We start from the raw sequence: 24,762 nt of genomic DNA, 5'->3' as shown, positions 1-24,762 counted from the left end.
TCACCAAAAGAGAACATAAAATGCAAAGTTCCAAAAGTATACAATGCTAATATCATCTGTAAGCCTTATGGGCTTAAATAAACTAAAATTGCCTTTATTGTAAGCAATATATATTATTTAACTTTCATCAAGAAGCTTTGCAGAAGTTTTGTCTATGACTGCAAGAAGAAATATGTACTGCAACAATCAGGAGCTGCATATCAATAATGTAGATGAAACTATTAAAAATTCCATTAATAGGTAAAGTCTATTTTTTTATACAGGATACAGAGTTTAAAATAAGTATTTTACTTTCTCAAATGGTCTGTAGTACATCCAGGTTGCTTCTAAGCTGTTGTTCAATAAGTGAATTGGCTTTAAGGTACTCCCTGTAAGAATCAGAACACCGCCTTTCATTTCCCAAAAGAAACCTAGTATGCCCAAAAGTGAAGTACTAAATTTGAAGCATGCATGCATACTTGAAAGCACCGCAGACATTTCATAAACCTCACAAGCTGGGCTTGGACAGCCTGCCACTGGGAATAAGTTCACAGGTAGATTTCTGTGCCCAAAAATGAGGCAGGAAAATAAGTTCTGGAATATTTATTCCAGAAACCCCAAGTATCATATTCCTAAATTTACTCAGTTGCTACATTCCTCAAGAATAGGATGTAAATGTAGATAAGAAAGTTCTGAACTCAACAATAATTGTGGTTACAAAACACACTCAGTATTACAAAGTGGGTTGAATGTGTTTCTTTCTTTAATTCTCCTGCAAGGAGGAGGTTGTACCAATGAATCTGAGAAAAAACAAAAACAAAACAAAACAAACCCACATCCTTGAATCAGAAGATTTAGGTCTTCCCTCGAAATCTTACTAAGATTTGATTGATTTCGTAGCTATATTTAACTCTTCTTCCTCATGGAACAGGGTTAGTGGCAGAATTAAATAAAACAGTATTTGTTCTTTTCCAGCAGAATAGTGGATCAGCTACCCTGAATGTCCCTCCCAACTGGAACATCCTGCATAAAATTTGAAAAAATATTTTTAAAAATACATTACCCAACTGTCATGAAAGAAAGGGAAAAATACAGACTCACAATGAAGTGAAAATAGGAATCTTTTTTAAAAAAGATTTTACTTATTTATTTATTCATGAGAGATACACAGAGAGAGACAGAAACATAGGCAGAGGGAGAAGCAGGCTCCCTGTAGGGAGCCTAATATGAAATTTGATCCCAGGACCCTGGGATCATGCCCTGAGCCAAAGGCAGACCAGGCGTCCCGAAAATGGGAATCTTAAGAGGTAAGCACACATCTAGATTTCAGATTTAGAGCTTCTGCAAAGCTCTGGAAACTCTGAACTTCAGCCTTGGTACTTCCACAGGGCTGCTAGGGCATACAAGATAAAAAAAATCTAGCACAAAACTTAATAGGAAACTCTCTCATCAACTACATGCCCCAAAGAACCATAAGTAATCTTTTGTACAAAGCTATACTGTACACAGGTGGGCAGCTTAGAGACTTGCCTATCTTTACACCTCAGGACTGAGTGGAGATAAAAAAATAAAAAATAAATCTCTCCTAAGAATCTTTAACCACAAGTTCTTCCTTAAACAGAGAGCTTCGATGTCTCAATTGATAGTAGGTTTGTGGTCTGGAAAACTTCAAAGGAAGATTATACTACATAGAGGTCTCTCAGGGATACCAAGCAATTGGCAAAAGCAAAACAGGACCAATGAGAAACTAATATTACACAGGTCTCAAAGAATTCCCATAGACAAGTCCCCAAAAATAGAGGAGTGGCTAAGAAGAAAATACATAAACGGCTAAATGAGTAAATATATAACACATAAAGAAACAAGGTTCCATGAACAAAAGCAGCTGATAAGCATCAGATATCAAATATAGAATGGTCAGACTGATTTTGACAATTTGTAATTATTTTTAATAACAATTCATTAGATATTAATTAGAACTAAATGATATTCAATATGCTTAAGACAATTAAAATAGACAAATATGAACAGGTAAATAGAATCCATAAACCATGAAAGAAGAGACTTAAAGAAATTCAGTGAAACACTGTAAATGAAAACTATCATAACTGAAAAAATGTTTAGTGGATATATCAAATGGTATACTACATATGGATGAAAAGAGAATTAGTTACCTTGAAAATATATCTGAATAATTTATCTTCAGTGTAGTTCAGAGAGACAAGAGACGGAAAATATTCTTTTAAAACAGGTTAAGAAATATGGAGGTGAGCATGAGAAGGTAACATACATCTAGTAAGGGTACTAGAAAGAAGTAATAAAGCAGGTTGAGGGAGAGGCAATATTCAACAGATACTAGCTTAGAACTTTCTAACAATGTTGCAAGACAATCTCAGATCTATGAAATCCAATAAATCTAAAGTGGGAAAATTTTTTTAAAATATCCAGAGCTCAGCACATCACAGTGAAACCGCAGACCAACAAAGAAAAAACGAGGATGTTAAAAATGGCTAGAAAGAGACACAGATTACCTATTAAGGAACATTTAAACCAATCACTGGCCTCTTAATAGCAGCAATGGAATATTGTCCCTTCTGTACACTATGATAAAATAGCTGTCAGCCTAAAATTCTGTATCCCAAGAAGCCATCTTTCCAAAGGGAAAATTAATGTGATTTTCAGGAACACATACAAAAAAGAAAGAATTTCTACCAAAAGATTCTTGCTAAAGGAAATTTTAGAATGGGTTCTTTTTTTTTTTTTTTTTAATTTAAGCAGGCTCCATGCTGGGCATAGAGCCCAATGTAGAGCTTGAAGATCTGAGCTGAGATCAAGAGTGGATGCCTAACCAACTGAGTCACCCAGATGCCCAGTAGAAAAGATTCTTTAGGCAAAAGATGATTCCAAACAGAAGGTTTGAAATATATGAAGGAATAATGAGGAAAAATAGTTATATATATGGGTATGTATAAACAAGCACTAAAATACTACAAAACAATGATAATGATTAATTTGTTGCAAATACAAAGTGGCAACTGGCTAGAGTTTTTTTTTAAGTTGGGAGGGGGCAAAGTGTGAGCATTTCAATACTCTTTTATTGTTTAGATATGAGTAAAATCCAGATAATTTTTGGCTTTAAGCTACATATGAACCTTAAAATACTAGGATGACCACTAAAACCACGGAAGTATATAATTTCTAAACAATAAAGTTTAAAAATCAGAGTGTGGGGGAGGAGAGAGAACCAAAAGAGAGAGAGAGAGAGAGAGAGAGATACAGGAAAAAAGTAACAAAGAAAAAAAAGTGGAAAGCACAAAGAAGGTAACCAAAATAAAAACATATTGGTTACTATAACAAATACAAATGGATTTAAAGCTCAACCTAAAAGACAAAGATTTTCTGACTGAAAAAACTTCAAAAAATTTTAGATTTCGATTGGAGGAGATACATTTACAACCTAAGGAAGAAGAAAGACTGAGGAAAAAATACACAGCAGGCATATATTTAAACCCACTAGCATCCACTCACAAAAATGTGAAGCATGATAATGAGATAAAATCGACAAAGAGTATTTAGAAACAGACCAAGGAGAAAAGTAAAGAGTTTTTTTTTTAAGATTTATTTATTTATTCATGAGAGACATAGACTGAGAGAGAGAAGCAGAGACACAGGCAAAGGGAGAAGCAGGCTCCTCACAGGGAGCTCGATGCGGGACTTGATCCCAGATCCCAGGATCATGACCTGAGTCGAAGGCAGATGCTCAACCACTGAGCCACCCAGGCATCCCGAAAAGTAAAGAATTTTAGAGAGTCAATACATATTGGAAAAAAGGCTCAATTTATCAGGAAAATATAATACTTTAAATATTCATCATTTTGTAACATAACAGCAAAATAGAGAAACAAAGCGTGAAGAGCCACATGAAGAAACTGAGAATTCACTATTATGGTGGGATATTCAGACAACCCTTTCAGTAACTGATAGATATGGTAGACAAAATTCAGTAAATAAAGAAAAAAATGTGAACAGCACAGGAAACAAGTTTGATCTAAAGGATATATCTTTTCAACAATGGGAGAAAATACATCTTTTTTCAAGCATGGGAAAATTTGCAAACCAGGGAAACCCTATACACTTTAAACAACTCGTAGGCCAAAAACTGGAAATAAGGTAATATGTATAAAAATGAGTAGGTGCTCATCAGGGATCATGAGGAATCTATACCAGTCCCAAACTACGGGAGTCTGCAATAATATTGTGAGAAGTCCACAAATCTGTGTTTACATTGAACATGCAATGCAAGTATATAATGCCTCACCATATGAAGGCACTACTGTGATTCCCATATATATGGAGACTGCATTTTGACCAATAAAATACAAATTCACTTAAATGTATTACTAAATACCCAGTTGCTTTTCCATTATGCAATGTCTCAAAGATACTGAATTATCACCCTGTGTGGATCAAAAAAAAAATCCTTCTATATCAAAGAGTGGTCTTCAAATTCAGTAAGTATAAATAACCACTGTTCTACACAGTTCAAAAATCTCTGGTCAGTCCCTAAGATACAAATTGGAGGAAACCATGTCATTTGTGAGAGAGTAGAGAGCAGAAAGAGAGGCTTAGAAAATAAATCATAACTTTTTTTCATAAATTCTACAATTAGTTTCTCCTAGTAATATCAGGGAGGTAGACCATCTACTTCCAATCCTGTGTATCAAAAACATACTAGGATAAGAAACAGATCAATTTGATGCATCATAGTTAAGGTCTCCCCCAAAATACATTTTGACACAAAGCAGTGACTCTTTTGTTTGCATACAAAAACTGCATGGTCCCAAGAAAGCACTGTGTTGAAAACATGTCACAGGGAAGAATGTCTGGAATGAAAAAAAAGGCACCTGATAGAAATGGGAGCTGTCTAGGCACACCATCCCTTGAAATAGGGAATTATTCAGGGCAAAGGCAGATGAGGCATATTTATTTCACAATAAGGACAAATCCTTCTGATGCTTGGTGTATGTTTAACTGCTGGACTGATATGTCAGAAGTAATGAAAACAAGTCTATTTTTCTAACAATCTATCACCCTCACTACATTCCTGAACAAGGTTTACATGAAGTCTCATTTAAAGCCCCACTGTGAAGGAGGAAGCAATTCATCTTCTCTGATTAAAATATAAATGTATCTTGAGGCAAAATAATGGAATGCTTATCAGAGTTTCCTCATGGCTTGACATTTACTCTAAGCTTGATTTGAGAACTAATGGTTAATTAGACGATGTGATGAAAACCTTGTAAAAGCTGGGGATTGTACCTCAAAATAAAGAGATCTCCTGTTGAATGAGTTTTGCTCATTGGAAATGAAGGATTCAGCCGGAAAACGCGGGTAAGGTTAGCTCAGGTTAGAATTCTAGTGATCCTAGGTGTTGGATAAATGGCAGCCATTGTCTCAGGCTTTATCCCCTGATCCCAGAGGATTGCACCTGCCTCTGTGACAGTCTGGAGCCAAACTCAGTTCCCCCTGATGAATTCTGCAGATTCCTGCTATTCCTAAAATACTTCATGTTGGCTTTCATGTTTCTATTACACAAGACTAACTAGAACTGGGAACAATTAAAGAAACAGGAGTACTGTGGCTCCTAGGATTATTTCTTACTTTAAAATTGTGAAGTGTTTTTTTCCTTACCATCTAACCTTTTCTTTCTAGGACCTTTGTTCTTAATTAAAACTAGTATCCCTGTTCCACCAGATGAGGTGTACGTGATGCTGAAGTTAAAAGTAAAACACTACGTAGTGTACTACTGCATCCCTGTCTCCCCTTCTCCCTTCAGTTAAACATTTTTAGGCATTTTGGGTTATCCCTCAAGTGTTTTGTTGCAAATACCATACACACGTGACCAACACCAGTCGCCACACAAACAACTGCAGTAATAACAGCAAGTTCTTTCCCCCATTGATTTTCATCTATGATCTCTGACTTGCTTGAAAATCTTGATGGACTCAGTGCCATCAGAATCGATCTGAAACTTCTCAGCAGAGAAGTTAAGAATCGTAGCAACAGAATCTTAAGTTCAACCATCTTTCTTGTTTGGTCTCTAACTATTTCCTCCCTCAGCTCTCCTTCTCAGTCAGATAAACTCTTCACACCCTCTCTGGAGCCCCTCAGACACTTTCTGCATCTGTAGGCTTGCTCATGGCTTTCTTCTTGCTGGGCACAGTCCTGCTCCCTTTGTGCAGCAACTACCTGTGTGCCAAAGTCTACCTCAATAGCCATTTCCTTAAGACGCTTTGACTCATAGCACCCACCTACAAAATGATTTAGCACTTAATCACTCACGGCCTCAAACATTTTCTACTATTATTTTTTCACATTATGTTTTCAGGTTTTGTTTGCTTAAGAATACTCTAAGACAATATTGTGCACTGAAACTTTTGTAAGGCTCAAGAAAATGTCCTAGAATGTTGTGGCCACAAGATTTTCTACGTGCTTATTCTCATTTCCTGAATTTTGCTGGCGTTGCTGCTGACTGATACTTTCAAGTCTTTCTGCTTAGGGGTCCCCACTGGCTTTGGGTTCACATCAGCAAGCATATCATCTTGCATACAGAATTTTCTCACTGCTCTAATCAGCTCACTAATTACTCAGCTGTCTGCTAGTCATTTTCTCTGCCTGTATTACAATGTGGAAATTAGGTACTAATAACACCAGAGGTTCCAAAATGACATAAGAGTCATCACATTGTTCTATTAAAAATGCTTCTAAGAAAATGATTATTAGGCAGGTTTCTCCTCTTTTTAGAACTGACATGTGTTAGTATTCTATGTTGAAAAGAAAGCTCTGTCCTGGATATTAAAAAAAAAACTTGATAAAACATCCTAGATAAGACTACATTAGGCATTTGACTTTTATATTCAGTAAAATGAGAATATCCTAGATTAAAATTAAAATGCCCAACTCAATTCTTCTGCCATATGAAATTGTTTTCCTACACATAAAAGAAAAGAGGTGGTTTATTGGTGCTTTATTTTTTTTTAAAGATTTTATTTATTCATGAGAGAGAGAGAGCGAGAAAGAAAGAGAGAGAGAGAGAGAGAAAGAAAGAGAGAGAGAGAGAGAGAGAGAGAGAGAGAGGCAGAGACACAGGCAGAGGGAGAAGCAGATTCCCTGCAATGCAGGACTGGATCCCGGATCCTGGGATCACGACCTGAGCCAAAGGCAGACACCCAACTGCTGAGCCACCCAGGTGCCCCCTTATTGGTGCTTTATAATGTGATATATTTTTAGATATTTTTGTTAACTAGAATAAGAAATTGGGGCAGCAATCAGCGTATGTCACTCTCAGAACAAAAGGGCAGATAACGTACAGTTTCATACTCAAGAAAAAGTTTTGAGTCCACCCAATTCATTACTGGTGGTATATATATATATAGTTACAAAATAAATAACATGGACATATCCATGATATACATAATTCAATCATAAATTCAGTGTAAGAAAATAGACTCAGATTTAAAAAATCAAAATCAAAGATCTCTGACACATTAAAATGTTAGATTTGTTTGGAAAACACATACTTATTCCAAATGTAACACAGTTATTCAAAGAAATTTTAAGCTGCCTAATTTTAACAGTGGTTTTATAATTGTGGAGAGTCACTCTTCCCTCCTTAGGGGATCTCTTTTGTTCCCGGGTCAGGATGTTGACCCTGGAATGAATGAGGATTCATATGTACCACAAAAGTTCAAGCAGACTCTTATCTTGGGAGTACTCTGGACTGTAACTCAGGGGCAACCACATCATGTCCAGCAGGATGCCAAATGATAGAAAGCAGTTATTAACCAACACAAAATTCTCACATTCAACATCATCTACTTAATCCATTTGTTGGTTTGCCCATTCATTTCTAAAAGATTTACTGAGCTCGAACTTCTCTACAACCACCACGTAAGGCTCTGAGGGAACAGTATAAATTAGGATCAATGGAGCGTACAGTATGGCCAACAAATAAAGCACAAGTATCCATACAATGTGATAAAGCCAGAAATGAAGAAAATGAAAAATATTATGGGTGGGCTGATCAATTTTGCCCAAGAAGGAAATGGAATATCTAATTGGTGACAAGGAGGGTGAGTCAGGAAATCAAGATGCTTTAGAAGAGAGGATGTTGTGGGCAAAGGCGTGGTAGTGTGGTCATGCAGAATAGTGACAGAAATGTGAGGGTGAGGTGGCAAATCATTAGCAACAAGTCTTGAACACAGGCTGGTACCAGGTTCTAAAGGGCTTTGAATGTCCAGGTCAAGATTTAGAACTTTATAGAGACAGGCAAGGGATACTTTATAGAGACAGGCAAGGGATAAAGAGAACTTATTATTATAATTTCATGGTAAACCAAATATCTGACAGCAAAGAAAAACAACCTCCATAAATCACTGGGAGTCTTAATCATGATTATCGGAATATAATGAAGAATATGCCTGCTTTTCAATGCAAAAGGGAAAGTGAACACAAATTTTTTTGACGAAACAAATATTTAGAAATTTTAAAAAATCAAATATAAAGAAATAATTTGGAATTATTTGTGTTAAATTCCTCTTTTCTAACTAGTTTGCTTCTCTTCTCACCCCTTACCACCTCCACTCCAATCAATTCTCAAAATCCTTCAATTATTCCACTGTATATAATAAAATACATACACCTTATGTGGATTTCCAGAACTTCACAACAATAACCTCACTTACTTCTCCAGCCTCCCTTTTGCTTCTAGCCATATTCTAGAACACAAGTTTCCTGAAACTAGGGTCTACAGTATGAGCCAATGATATTCAGTGATGACTCCCACATTGGTATTCCTCCTACAGTGTTTAATCCATGCCTTTTCAAAGCTGATGCATGTGTTTATGTGTGTGTACATATATTGTTTTAGAAAAATCAAGCCAAGTGGAGGTAGTTCTACTAGTTTTCAACTCTCATAAACCTCTGACTTCAAAATTATATTAAATGAATTACTTACATGCAGTGAGTCAATGGGCATACTGATTCTAAAGCCAGTTAACATTCTCCATTTTCTAGACTTAATATTCCACATGAAATGTTTGACCTAAAGTAAGATAGGAACTTTCATGCATTATAAAGAACAAACAACTATTATTCAAATATCATTACTCTAAGATGGGAGAGGAAGGCCAGACGGAGACATCCTACCTATTGAAGCAGACTGGCAGCATGGTGCTGGAGAAACCACTCACACTAGAGACCTTGATATCTAGGCACAGGTAAAGTGCCTCACACCTTAAAGTAGCTAAGGAGACAGTGTAGTGTGGCAGTAACAGAGCACTGGCTCCGTCTACTGGCTCTGCACCATTGTGTAAGTCCTTATCCTTTCTGAACCTCAATTTCTTGGTCTGCAAATCTGAGTAATTACACTTATCACACAGGGCTATTATAAGGATTATGTAACATACAGGTCCAGCAGAGGCACGTCCGTCTCCTCCTCCTCCTAATAATAATAAAAAATGTTTTATTGCACATTTACTAGAAAAAAACTGAGGCAGAGAGGAGTCAGTAGCTTCCCCAGGGCCACACAGCTCTGAGATAATGGGAGTAATATAGATGTGCAGTACCTTATACATGGCATGTATTTCATAAATGGTAATGATTATTTTTACTCCCACTAACTCTGTTTTTTCTATTATGGCCATTGCTATTCTTCTACTAGTATATATGATGACAATACAGTATTCTGAAGGCAGGATCTACACCTCTCACATTCACTGTTGGATGGTGGCCCTCAGTTTAAGCTTTGCTCAATAATGAATGACCCAGACCATGACCGAGAAACACTGTTTCATCTTTCCAAACAAAGGAAAACATACACATATATTTGGCTTTACTTTAACTATACTTAAAACACAAAATTAAAGGTGTCAATTTCTTTTTTGTAAAAACTCTTTTCACTGGAATAAACAAGCTCTAAGTAAATAAGACATTGACTACATTCGTGATTCATACCAAGGAAAGAAGCTTTAATTACTACATTCTGTCTCCCAAGGCAGATTTAAAAAAAAAAAAATCTTTCTTCTGCCATTGTGTCTCTAGCACTGGGAAAGAGCAATGTCTTGAGGAAGTCTTTATTCATTTCCAAAATGACTTTGACAACATAAAACAAACCCAGATGGCTTCTGAAACTGAAGTCTTTGCAAAGAGCACCTGGTCTATCAATCCTTCAATAGTGGTGCCATTTATTTTAAACAACCTTTTCAGGTATTTTTCCCAATGATTTTATAATTGTTGCCATCTTCATACATGTTTGGGCTATTCTGTTATTATAAAGAAGCTCTGTATCATGGCTTCAAAAATCCAAGGCTTACCGATGCACCGAGAGCCATCTGTTGAGGTTACATATCCACGTGGACAAATGCAAAAATAGCTTCCCACGGTGTTGGAACACTCTCCAGTCTCACATATCCCAGGAATGACGTTGCACTCATCGATGTCTAATCAAGGGAAGGAGGAGAAGATGATTGAGAAAGGCCTCCATTAAACAGCTTGGACAAGGGATTTTTTTTTTTTTTTAAGAGTATCAGAGCACTCATGGTTGATTAGGTCAGATCATATAACCCTGAATATACTCTTGTTTCAGACCCCAAAGAATTTCTCACACATATCTATGGGAACTGAGATGAAAGTAAACTCCCATGGCAGTAAAACAATGCCAACTAAAGCAAAACTCTATATCCTTCTCTCCCCCACCCCCAAGCACAATTTAAATTGAAAATAAGTAAAGATGTCAGTGTTTTCGTTTCCATTCTATATCAATTAGGGAATTATCCCTACTACAGCCTTTAAAAAAACACATACAGGAATTACACTTTAAAATGTGGAATAACTAAATATGTTTAAAAATTTATAGCTGATTTTCACGCTAATTATTTGACCAATGGAGGATAGCAAGTAATTTTTTCTTCTATCTGGCTTCAGGATATGTTTTTGTACTTCCATTTGAATATGGGTATATATGACATTCTGGGAATTAATTTTAAATCTAAAATAATACAGAAACATGGCAGAGGGCAAAGTTGGGAGGCTTTGGGAGGGGTCCAGTTTTCTTATTGTACTTCCCTGCACTTATCAGGTTCTGCTTACTCAAGGTCGGGACTAGTCTATTCCCTTGCACATTCAGGAAAGATCTGCTTTCTTCTAAACTTTCATTAACGCAGAAAACTTGGCCATTTATATAACCGTTAACATATTTTTTCTTCTAGTTCAGTAAGCAGAGGGAGAGGTGGAAAGTCAAACAAAACTACAATTAAGTTCACTGGGACCTATTTGCTAATGCATTTAAGAGGAAATGAGCAATTGTGAGCAAAATCCAGCCATAGATGCCTAGGAGTTGGCCAGCTTCTTTAGGGCACAGAGCTACCAAAGACCATGAAATACAGAGAAGGATTTAAAAGTCATAAACATAGTGATTATGGAAAAGCAAACCTGAGCTTTTAAGTTTCTTTGAGGTTTTTTTTAAGTTGGATAAATTTATTTTTTAATGTATCAATAAAGAAACAGGAAAAATTATATTCTTGTAAATACAAGGAAAGAAATTTTAAACCCCACAATTTAAAAAATGGTTGGTAATACTTATTCTTGAATTCCTCCATTGATCTAATCATTCTTTTTTCCTCCATTTATTCTGACAAGTTACTCCTGCCTACAAGCTGTGTCATGAAATAAGTAGAAGCCTGTGCATCTTCTTGGAATGTTCGCATATAAAAAAGTTAAAAGATTCAGGCATTCCCTGAAATAGTATCTTCATTTGAGGCTTAGCAGTTAGCCACTGAAGGCACAGTGGTACAAATCAAAATTGACCAATTCCCTAAGAGAGATCAGAACTCTAACATGAGTTGACTGCATGAGAACCAAGTACATAATGTGGTGCAGTTACCATCAGATTTAATGCAACAAAATGAAATCATGTGTGCCAAATTTGGGCCTACTATGTCTTGTGTTGCTATCTTCATGTGGTGCATCTTAACAAAATCAAACATGGATCCAGAACAGAAAGGAAATTAGAAGAGCTGGGCTTTAATCACCAAATACACTGATAAGTCACTTGAGGATAAGGAAGACTATGAAAGAGAGGAGTACACAGTAGAGCAGCAAACTCTACACAGGTGAAACACCTTAAGCTGCTTTCTGATCTTCTACAGTCATACCAAAAGTCAAGGCACGTAAAGAGCTCAGGATTGATCTAAGTTCTTAAAAATTAGAAACCTTAGGTCCTTCATTTAAGCATTAACTCATTTCCAGGCATTTCCTTTCATCATAAAGAACATCTTTGTGCTCTACTTCCAAATACTCTCCCTGACAACAAAGAGTAGAAAAATGAAAGATGCTTAACATTTTTCTTCTTTAAGGAAAAAAAAAAATCTGGGACAGAGTAGAACACATGGAGTGCCATTAAGTTTGTGGTTTTCGTATTAAATATTTTAGTGTGCAAAACTCCATGTTTCATAATTCTTAGAGTTAACTAGAAACCTTAGGAGGTTAGCTTCCAAGTAATTGTATGAAAAAAAGGCTCCTACTAAAGTATTTAGGGATCCTACACGAACAACAGCAATGTATTTCATTTTAGGGTAGGCTTTCACCTAAATTGGAAAAATTCACTTCTTTTTCTTTTTTTTGGATGGATCAAAACACCCTGCATTTCAACGCAGTCATGCCCAACCAATATTTATCCATAAGTTTAAATTTAAACTTAGCATTAAAATTTATAGTAGGAAGTATATGTGCTTTTAGCTCTTTTGTAATATTAGTTCTTCAAGATTTTATGTAACAATCAGATCTGAAAGTATATCTTTACAAATATAAAACATACACTGCCTGGCAAGATATACAGAAGTCTTTTTAAGAGTGATAAGTCTATTCATGGGAAAAGGCAAAGTCTTAAAAAAAGGAGTTGGTTTCTTTCATCCTCTGCATAACTAAAGTGTCTCTGGGGACAACCATCCCTTGACTTTTTAAAAAAAGTTTACTTATCAGGGTCACTTCAGTGGCCCAGGTCATGACCATGGGGTCATGAAATCAAGCTTCAGGTCGGGCTCCATGCCAGCACAGACTCTGCTTGAGATTCTCTCTCTCTCTCTCTCTCTCTCTCTCTCTTTCTTTCTCTCTGCCACTCTCCCAACTTGAGCATACACACATGTGCACACATTCTCTCTCTCAAATAAAAATTAAAATCTTTAAAACTTTATCAGTTTGGTGACTTTGGTTGGCAAACAGCAGAAAAAGTGGTCTAAATGGACATAAACCAAAAAATGAATAGCATGCATATCTGAAGTCCATATGGCATGAACATCAGGGTTGGTTTAAGCCAATGTCTCTTTCTCAGTTTCTTTGAGATGCACTCAACTACGTCCTCCTCAGTGCTTTGATTTCGTCCTTAGGCTGTCTTCCCTAATGGGGAAGTTCTAGGCTAGATCTTTGGAGTATCTAGTGCAAGACAGGCTTTCTCTTTCTGTGGCTGTCTCTTAGAAAGGAGAATATTTTTTTCCCAGGAGCACACAGCAAACATTTTTTTGTGCTAATGTTCTGAACTACATTCCTCTAACTAGGAGAATATGCTGGTTGGCAAAGTCCTGGAGTTCTGAACCAACAACTGTGGTTAAGTGGAATACAGTCAACTTTAGACTAATAAAGAAGAACAAAAACTAAAACAAGGGGCGCTCGAGTGGCTCAGTCAGTTATGTGTCTGCCTTCGGCTCAGGTCATGATCCCAGGGTCCTGGGATTGAGCTCTGCATGGAGCCTGTTTCTCCCTCTCCTTCTGCTGTTCCTCTGGGTCAAGTAAATAAATAAAGTCTCAAAAAACAAACAAAAAATAAAACCAAAAAACAGAATGGGTGAGTACATCCGAAAACAGAGCACACCTGAAGCATGGGAAATGTACCAGAATGGGTAGGATGTTGATAGAAGATGAGCTTAGATAGCTAGCCATATGCTGAATCCTGCAGAGTCCTCCCAAGGACTTTGGCTTTTATTCTGAGGTGATCAGTGGTATCTCTGAAGGAGGTTAAACTGAACAAGAGCATTACATAGGCAAATCAATATTTTAGAAGGACAATTCTTATGGGTAATGTGGACAGATAATGAACAGCCTAGTGATCAAAGATGAAAGCATGGAGTAGGCTTTATGATGAGGAAGAGAACACATATTCATGAGATACAAAGAAGGGGAAATCAATAGGACTTTGCTACTGGATAATAATATCTTAGACTTCTAGTTTGATAAACAACAGAGATAATGGTAGTGCTATTAACTGAGGATGGGATATGGAGGGAAGAAGACATTTTAAGGTTAGGCTGGGTTTTAGACTTTTTGAACTTGAGATTTTTGAGAGAAGTGGTCAGCAATTCCAACTGAATAGCTACAAATTTGAAACTGAATAAAGACATGAGCCATAAAGACATACATTTGTAAATTATCACCAACTCAGAGGAGTATGTTTGAAGTTGTGACAATAAATGAGATGTCCAAAGGAGACACATAAATTATGAGAACAGAAGTTAAGGAGGCCACTTCTGAGAACCACCACCATTTAAGAGGAGTCAAAAGAAGAGAAGGCCATTATGGGAGACCCAGGAAGGAAAAATGAGGGCAAGAAGAGGAAGAGTATGAGGAATGAAGGCCAGCAAGGACACTGTCAAATGGAGAGGGTTACTGAGTACAGCATGGAAGGGTAAAGAAAGAGAAGGGCTAGAAAGTGCTTGGTAATTTGAAGAAGTTGAGCACAGGGTTCTTCTTTTTTTGTTTTTTTTCTAAAAGAAAATTAGATCTAAGCAAAACCATCTGACAGATTTGACTGCCAAACCACAGAACCTCATATTTGTCAACCAACATTTACAACATTTACTGTAAATCTTACTCTAAGCAGAATATGTTGAATAATTTGGTAAGTAGTGCTAAGTGTGATCTCAGATATCATTGAATTCTAAGAACATGGCCCTAGAGATCCTGTCAATTCCAATATGGACGTCATACTATAAAGCAGTCCATGTAACAATTATGCTACAGAGAACTTAAAACAAATAAAATAAGAAATTTTGTTTGAAAAAAGCATTCGTATTTTCTTTCTGTCAATGTCAAGGAACTATATGTATCTGGACTATTCTGTATAATTTTTCTTATTATAGGAAAAAAGGTTTATTTCCACTTTAAACTGAATTTCAGTTATTTAATATGCTATTTAAATTCACAACTAAATTTTAAACAGAGCAAGCTGCTACCTATTTCAAGCATTTGAAATAAGGAGAACAAGCATTACTGAAATGGTAAAATAAGCTATAATGGAAAAATAATGTTTGCTTTCCCCTATTCAGATTTTGAATGCATGATGTGTATCAAGTGTACTCAAAATTCAGTCATTTCAATTCATAAAGTTTTATTGAAATATAAATATTATATGGTAGTATAATTCATCTTCTTACAGTGCAAACTTCAATGGTTTTTAGTATATTTACAGGGTTGTGCAGTCATTGCTACAACTTAATTTTAGAATAGTTTCATCCCTTCAAAATATAACATTTTCGAGGTTATCAATGTTGTGGCATACACTAGTACTTCCTCCTTCTAATGGTTGAATAATATTACAGTGTATGGATATATCACATTTTATTCATTCATTTATTCATTCATCAATTGATGGATATTCAAGTTATTTCCATTTTTTGGCTATTATGGAAAGAGCTGCTATGAACATTTGGGTACTAGTTTTATGTTTTCATCTCCCTTGGGTATACGCCTAAAAGGGAAATTGCTCAGTCATAAGGTAACTCTATGTTTAATTTATTGAGGAACTGCTAAATTGTCTTCCAAAGCACCTATAGTGTTTTAAATTCCCACTAGCAATGTATGGAGATTCCAGTTTCTCCACATCCTTGCCAAAAGTCATTATTATCTTTTTTATTTTAATAATGTGAAGTGGTATCACACTGTAGTTTGGGTTTGCATTTCCCTAATGACTAAAGATGTTGAGCACATTTTAATAGGCTTACTGGCTTCTTATACTTCTTCGGAGAAATATCTAATTGCTTTGTTCAGTTTTTAGCAATATGAGAGAACTGAGTTGAAAAGGTTTTTTATATGTGTCCTATATCTGACACATAACTTGCATATGAATTTCCAATATGAGCCTTAGAATAGACTGCTAATTTGTAGTGGGTGGGGGGGAAGCAAATCGGGATTGCAACAGGGATTGTGTTGCATCAATTTGGGAAATGTTATCATCCTAACAATATTAAGTATTACAATCTACAAACATGGAATATATTTCCATTTATTTAGAGCCTCTTTAATTTCTTTCAAAAGGGTTTTGGAGTTTTAAATGTAAAATTCCTTCACTTCAAAAAAAAATTCTTTCACTTCCCATGTTAAATGTATCCCTAGAATTTTATTCTTTTTGATACAATCATAAATGAAATCTTTTTCCTAGTTTCACTTTCAGAATGTTCACCACTAGTGTATTGCTATGCAACTGAGTTTTATATATTGTTATATTAAATCAAACAAGCCAGTTATGAAATACCATATATTTTATGATTCCATTTATAGGAGATGTCCAGAACAGGCAAACCTATAGAGACAGATGAGTCATTATTAGTTGTAGATCTTCTAGTTTTATATAGGTTAGTTACTCCCTAAAGCTTAGAGGGAGGTAGGGAGAGTGACTACTGATGAGATGGAAGTACTTTTGAAGGGATGAAAATATTCATAAATTAAGCTGTAGCAATGACTGCACAACCCTGTGAATATACTAAAAACCACTGAAGTTTGCATCGTAAGTTTGCATAGCATCAACCTGGCTGAACTCTTTTATTGGATCCAATAGTTTTTTATTTATTTATTGTCTTTTTTCCCCTTTTTTATTTTTAATGAAAAAAATTCCAGCTCCCCTTTCTTTTCTTTTTTTTTTGTATATTTTTTATTGGAGTTTGATTTGCCAACATATAGCATAACACCCAGTGCTCATCCTGTCAAGTGCCCCCTTCAGTGCCTGTCACCCAGCCACCCCAACCCCTCGCCCACCTCCCTTCCAACACCCCTTGTTTGTTTCCCAGAGTTAGGTGTCTCTCATGCTCCAATAGTTTTTTAGAGGACACTTCCTTCACTTCAATGGATAGCTTTTCACTTTATAGTTGACATCTTCTCCACCAAAGGTATGTCATCTGCACATTGATAGTTTTCCTTTCTCTTTTCTAATCTGGATACTATTTATTCCCTTTTCTTAACTAACTGCTCCATTAGTCAGAAACATTCATTCTTTTGCCAGGACATATGTTAACCATAGTTTTTCATAACTGCCCTTGATCAAGTTAAGGATGTTTCTTTTGATTCCTAATTTGTTGATCATTTTTATCATGAAAAGGTGTCAGATTTTCTTAATGCATTTTTTTCATCTATTGAAATGACTATATGGCTTTTGTCTTTTATTATTCAAGTATTTGGATGGTGTATTACATTATTTGATTTTTCAAAGGCTGAACAACCCCACCTTGAATTCCTGGAATAAATATGTATGTGTATATAATGAGAATATATGATTATGATGTATAATCCTTTTTGTATGTAGTTGGATTCCAAGTGCTAATAGTTTCTTGAGGATATTGGATCTCTTTACAATTGCTATAACATGTTACCACAATGTAATATTAAATCTATTCAGATATTTCCATTTCTTCTAAAGACAGTTTTGGTAGTTTGTGTCTTTCAAGGGCTTACTCTTTTTATCTAAGTGGTCTAATTTATTGGCATATAGTTGGCCATTATATTACTTTATGATAATTTTTGTAGGTCACTGGTGATGTGTTTTCTTTCACTTATGACTTGTAATTTGAGGTTTTTTTCTTGTTCAGTCTAACTAAAGGATTGTCAACTTTGCTGACCTTTTCAATCAACTGCTTGTTTTGTTGACATCCTCTATTATTTTCTGAGCTCAATTTTCCTTATTTTCAGTCTGATTAGGTTATTGGTTTGTGATCTTTCTTTTTAGTAGAGGTGTTTTACAGCTAGAGATTTCCCTCTAAGGATGGCTTGAAATGCATCTCACAATTTTGCCTATTCTTTTTTTTTCATTCATCTCAAATTATTTTCTGGTTTCCCTGTGAATCTTCTCTGCACCATTAGTTACTTAGTAATCTGCTGCTTAATTTTTACATACTTGTTAATCTTCCAAATTTCTTTCTGTTATTAATTTCATTTAATTCCATTGTGGTTGGAGAACATCCTTTTCATGACTTCAATCTTTCCAAATTTTATTAAGCCTTGTTTTATGGCCCAGCATATGGTCTGTTGTGGAAAACATTTTGTGTAATTTCAAGAATAATATATATTCTGTTGTGTGGAGTGTTTTTCAGATGTGTGTCAGATCTAATTAGTTTATCATGTTGTTCACTGTTCTAGTTCCTTGTTTATTTTCTGCCTCATTGCTGTATTACTGTATCCATAACTGAAAGTGGGGCATTGAATTCTCCAGTATTGTTGATAAAGTGTATATTTCTCCCTTCAATTCTGTTAGTTTTGCTTCATGTATTTGGGAATCTGTTGTTAGGAGCATATAGATTTTTATAATCATAACTCTGGTAGATTAATCCTTTTATCACTAGGAAATGTTTCTAGCAATTTTTTATTTAAAATCTATTTTGTCTGATAATAAGTTAGCCATTCTAGCTAGCTGTTTGTGGTTTATATGATGCATCTTTTTTCTTTTAATATTCAACCCATGTGTATATTTTATTTTAAAGTATGTCTTCTATAGACTGTGCAAGGTACTGATTGGTCAAATTTTGTACTTAAGGCCCCTTAGCCAGTTAGAGTTCTACTGCTTGCTGCCAGATGTGCATGTGGCATAGAAGATGCTATCACAGTTAAAAGGGTATATGGAGTTTTTTGCCCCATGTATAGCCAAGGAAGAGTAGTTTGTAAGTCCCCTCTCTGATCTCGCTTGAGGAGGTAGAGCTTTGGGCACACATGTAATTGCACATGGGTAGGGACATCTGTGTTATAATTTTTAACCTGGCTTCCTAGGAGTCACTCCTTGGTCAGAGTAGCTTAAATTATTCAGTTTTTGGTCAGAGATTGATTTGAAGCCTTTTGTGTCAGTGAGGCCTCTGTCCTGCACTGATAGGTCTGTGTGTTGCTTGAGAAATGCTTTCAAGTCCGACATTCTGCTCCTGAGTGCATGCAGCCTAGCACATACCACAACCTTCTCAAATCTCAGAGTTGAGTGGGATCCTAGGAGGGCTCTTCTGGACTCTATCTAATTCTGTTAACTTTCTGGATGTGCTACTATTTTGCTTGAATCATTGGGCAACTCACCTCCCCTTAATTGTCTCCCTCCAAAATTTCTACTGTGTATGATAGTGCCCTTAGGTATAGAGTTCTCCATTCCCTGTTCCAAATAAAGTTGTCCTTTCAGGCAGAGCTAAGGCTTTCTCAGTCCTCATGATCTGCCTGTTCCCTGGGTACTTCAGAGACACCAGTGAAAGGACTCACTTTTCCTGCAGTAATGCATCTGCTCTACCAGCAGGAACTGGGGAAGGAGACTGGCAGCTCTTGTACTCTCAGTATATCCCTCCCTGAATGGAACCTCTGTTCTTTGAACAAACTGGAGTTGGTGCCATTGGACAATAACCAGTGGTACAACCTGGGGTAAGCCTCCCACCTACCAGTGGAAGCTGGGTATAGAAAGAAAAGCAGTTCATTCTGTTGTTCCCACCTGGATGAGAGCTTCTGAAAATGGAATGAGGGTAGGGAAAGGAGATGAGAAATACCAGGAGCCTGGCTCTCTATGAATTTATAATCCATTAAGTAGTGTAGTATTATAATCTAGTATAGTAGTATAATCTATTAAGTAAATGTAAAACAAGGCCCAATTCCACCAGAGAAGGTCAACAATATACTATCTCAATTCAATTATGAGAACAAGGAAAAGCTCCTGGAGGACACAGTAATAAGGAACAGTAATAAGGAACCCTAAGGCATGGAACAGAACTTCAACATGGAGATAAGATGACAGGAGTTCTTTCAGACAGAGGAGACACTATAAGCCAAAGTACAGAGGTGAACAATTAAAAGGTATGGATGAGGAATGAAGAGTTTCCCATGAGCTGAGAGTATTTATAAGGGAGTAGAAGAAAATACAACTGGAAAGTCAGAATGTCATTTTTAGGAATCTGTCCTTATTTTGAAGCAATGAGGAGAACTTAAATCACTAAGCAGGGAAAGAGTCAGAATTTTACTTTTGATGGGAATTAAAGAATACACTCATCATGATGACTACTGAACAATGTATATGTTGAATCATATATTGTATGCCTGAAACTAATGTAACACTGTATGTTAACCATACTGGAATTAAAATCAAAAACTTAATACAAATAACTTTACTTTTGGTAAATGTACCTACCAGTATTGATAAAGAAGAACAGGGCTAAGGTAAGAACAAGGCAGGGATAATATGGTCAAAGCTCCAGTGAATGATGGGGGACTAGGAAAGGAAACAATGAATGGAAAAAGCATCCTGAAAGTAAAACCAAGAATAAGAGAAAGGGAGGGTAAAATTTCATTACTGAACTAATATTAAAAAATTGATAAATTCAAGGAAGTATATGTATATTTTTAAAGATTTTATTTATTCATGAGAGACAGAGAAAGAGAGGCAGAGACATAGGCAGAGGGAAAACAGGCTCCACAGGGAGCCTGTTGTGGGACTTGATCCCGGGATCACTACCTAGGCCAAAGGCAGACACTCAACTGCTGAGCCACCCAGGTGTGCCCAAGGAAGTATATTTTTGGGAAACTTGATGGTTTCATTAACATTTTGAGCTAAGTATCTAGAAAATGGCTGAAAATCCAGGGTAGATTTCTATAAAGGGATCAGCAGCTATGGATAAAGATAGTTGAAACCAAAACCATCCGTGCAAATAAAATCAGTTAAGCAGAGAATATAAAGAGAAAAGAACAAAAGAGAGGATGGTAACAACACTTTCTAAGGGAATATATTCATTTGAAAGAAGAGAGATAGCAAGCGAAGATAAAAAAGAAAAGAAAGCTTACCAGGATTACTGAAAAGGTATTTAAATTTTATTTTGAAAAGTGATTTAAATTTTTAAAAAATATGTATGTATGTATGTATTTAAAAGAGGGAGGGAGGGAGGGAGAGAGAGAGAGAGAGAGAGAGAGAGAGAACAGAACATAGGAGGGGCAGAGGGCGAGAATCATGAAGCAGACTCTAGGCTGAGTTCCAAGCCCAAAGCAGGGCTCAATCTCATGACCCTGACATCATGACCTGAGCCAAAACCAAGATTCAGACACTCAACCAAGTGTACCACACAAGAGCCCCTGATTTAAATTTCAAAGAAGTCCAATGTAACAGGCAAAATAATGGCTCACCAATTATTCCTAATCCTGGGAACTAATCCTGGGAACCCATGACTATGTGAGTTCATATGACAAAGGGGATTCAAGATTGCAAATAACTCAAATTGAGATGGGGAGATAATCCTGTATTATCTAGTCCTAGGTTCAATGTAATAAAGAATCCTTGTAAGTGGAAGATGAGGCAACAGTGTCAGGTTTGAAGAAAGATTTGAAGATGCTATATTGCTAGCTTCAAAGATGGAAGGGGGCCGCAAGCCAGGAATAAGGAAGTTTCTAGGAGCTGGAAAAGTAAAATGAATTCTTCCCTAGACACTCCAGAAGGAATATGCTGTCCTGTCCACACCTTGACTTCAGCCTGGTGAGATCTATTTTGGACTTCATATTTCCAAAAATATAAAATAACAAATCTGTGCTTTAAGTCACTAAGTTTTTGTTAATATGTTATAGCACTAGAGGAAACTCAGACCTCATGGAATGATATTTAAGAAGAAACATGGTAACCAAGAATAGTAAATGCTATGAGGGAGTCATGAGAACAAAGGCAATTTTATAAAAGGATAAGAAATAATTGGTGGGGTAGAAGTTGAAATCACTGGTGTATATTAAGCTTTTAGGAAACCTTATAGCAAAGAAAGTCAGAAAGAAATAATATTTACAAGAAACTAAAGAGACAGAGGAAAGGAGTTTTGTTGTTAATGTGGTTTAGAGATTGGGGTGCCGCTGTCCCAGCGTTTCACTGCATCTTTATCTTTGGGGTAAATCCCCAGCAGTGCAATTGCTGGGTTGCAGGGCAGTTCTATTTTTAACTCTCTGAGGAACCCCCACACAGTTTTCCAGAATTGAATTCAACCAGGCTTGGAAATGTTTGAGTTGATCACTATTTTTTTTTAATTTAAATTCAATTAGCCAACCTATAGTACATACTTAGTTTCAGATGTAATGTTCAATACTTTTATCAGTTGCGTATAATACCCAATGCTCATCAAATCACAATTTTAAAGTATTTTAGTTCTCAATGTTTGTGGGAAATCAAATAAGAGGAGTGGGTTTTAATAAAAGCAGGCCAACCAACTTAAAAAAATGTGGTTTAGGATGGCCTTGATTGTAGGTAAGGAGAATCAGGAATGAGAAGAGATACAAGCTAGAAACCGAGCTAATTAACAGTAAGAGTTAGGAGTCTAGAAAGATCACAGAAGGAAGTATAGAGCCAGAACATTTTGCTCTTGAAAAATGCAAAGACACTTCATCAAAGGCAGTGAAAATGGAAAACAAGGATGCAATAAGATAATCTGAGGTTGAATAAGTTCACATCAAATAGCTTCATTCTTTTAGGTAAAATAAAATAGAGCACATGTCACAAAAACTTTAATGTGCACACAAAAACATCACCTGGACAGCTTACTAAACATGCAGACTGTGATTTCTAGTCAAGATGTTCTCTGGGGCATCTGAGTGGCTCGGTCAGTTAAACATGTGCCTTCAGCTCAGGTCATGATCTCAGCGTCCTGGAATCAAGCCCCATATCTGGCTCCCTGCTCAGGAGAGAGCCTGCTTCTCCCTCTACCCATCTCTCATTCATATTCTCTCTCTCTCTCTCTCTCAAATAAAGGAATTAACTCTTTAAAAAATGCTCTAGCACTCCCCCCTTCTATTCCAAACCATAACCATGATAGATGACATATAAAAAGAAACAACAAAAAAAAAAAAGAAGACCCAGCTGTTTCCAAAACACAAGATAAACGTTTCCTTGGACCACAAATAGAATTGCAAAGCAATGAGTAGAGCTGAAACCAGGGATTTGCTGGACTCCTTCCCTAGCTGGTGGTGGTAGCCAAGAGAGTACAATGATACTGATGACAATGTGGTGTGATAAACACTAAAGCATGAGCAGTGCAGGGTGAAAGGGAAACATAGAAGAGAAACGGGTCAGAAAAGACTTCCCCTGGACAGTCACATGAAAACACATCAGATAAAGAGGACCACATTAGGCTATGAAGATGAAAATGGGATACTCTTTTCTAGGCAGAGGGAAGAGCACACATAAAGGTGAAGCAAGAGGGAGCATGATTTATCTGAGGAACTAAGTAAATGTTAATGGGTCTGAATCACAGAATATGTAGAAAGAAATGAAGCTAGAGAAGGAAGTAGAGGATGCTCATGTAGGAACTTCATAAAAAAACCAAGGGACTCAAGCAGAGAAGTGACATGGCCAAACATGGTCTGGCAAGATCACTGTGCCTACAATGTGGAGAAAGGACTGCAGTGGGACAAGCAGGATGTAGGGAGATGCCAAAGAAAGCTCAGTAATCCAAAAGAGATGATAGGGATCAAGGCACAGAAGAGCGGGTAAATTCCAAATACATTTAGGAAACACAATTCATTCAAATACCTTGGTAGTAAAAATGTCTCAGGGTGCACCTGGGTGGCTCAGCCAGTTAAGTGGCCTGACTTTTGGGTTCAGCTCAGGTCATGAGATCCAACTTCAGCTCTGTGTCAGGCTCTAGGGCCTAAGGGGACTTGGCTTGAGATTCTCTCCCTCTGCCCCTCCCCCACTGAGTATGCACATGCTCTCTCATCAATCAATCAATCAATCTTTAAAAAAAATATGTGTCAAGAAAGAGAGGAATCAAGATATAGGAACCCTAGATTTAGGATTGTGACAAGGTATAGTGGAAGTGCTTGGTAAGGTACACAAAGGGTGGGTTTGGGGAGCTACAACTCTGCAAGCTAAGGTTGAGGTAACTGTGGGGGAGGGTACAGGCTTACTAGATCAAAGGTAGGGAACACTGGAGACAGATTATAGGCACTCCATTTGGAGGGAGGGGGCAGCTGCATGTAGATGATGTTTTGTTTTTTATTAAAGACTTCATTTATTTACTCATGAGACAGACAGAGAGGCAGACACACAGGCAATGGGAGAAGCAGGCTTCCTGTGGGGAGCCTGATGCGGGACTTAGTCCCAGGACCCTGGGATCACGCACTGAGCCGAAGGCAGATGTTCAACCACTGAGCCACAAAGGCGTCCCAGATGATGTTTTATCTGACCAGAAAAGTCAGGTAAGATAAGGAATAGGAAAACTCTACCTGGCGATCTTGATGAGATTAGCTTCACTTAACGAGAGACAATACTGCACAGATCACAGAGGGGTCCAGAATGAGGCAGAATACAGAAAGTAGGCATAACTGTAGATAATTCCCAGGTTTGATGTAAAGAAGAAGGAAAAGAGGGGGTAGGAGCTAGAGAGAAAGATGGAAAGGGAAAGATATATTTTTAGGATGACGGAAAACCCCAGGATCCATTGTACAGAGATGTTGTCTATCGTGTATTGTCAATATTTTTTGTCATATCAT

The 24,762-nt window shown here is 36.7% G+C and overlaps 1 protein-coding gene across 1 annotated transcript in view; it reads right to left on the bottom strand.

The window, feature by feature from the left end:
- Window positions 1-24,762, bottom strand: part of FBN2 (fibrillin 2) — a 238,935-nt gene that overhangs the window by 112,305 nt on the left and 101,868 nt on the right. Inside the window, exon 8 of the mRNA XM_072728645.1 lies at window positions 10,353-10,478. Within this exon, the coding sequence (XP_072584746.1) occupies window positions 10,353-10,478 (126 nt within the window). The remainder of the gene's footprint in view (window positions 1-10,352; window positions 10,479-24,762) is intronic.

Source organism: Vulpes vulpes, chromosome 12 (assembly GCF_048418805.1).
Source record: "Vulpes vulpes isolate BD-2025 chromosome 12, VulVul3, whole genome shotgun sequence".
NCBI classification, from domain to species: domain Eukaryota; kingdom Metazoa; phylum Chordata; class Mammalia; order Carnivora; family Canidae; genus Vulpes; species Vulpes vulpes.
This window is presented reverse-complemented; position numbering and strand designations above follow the sequence as displayed.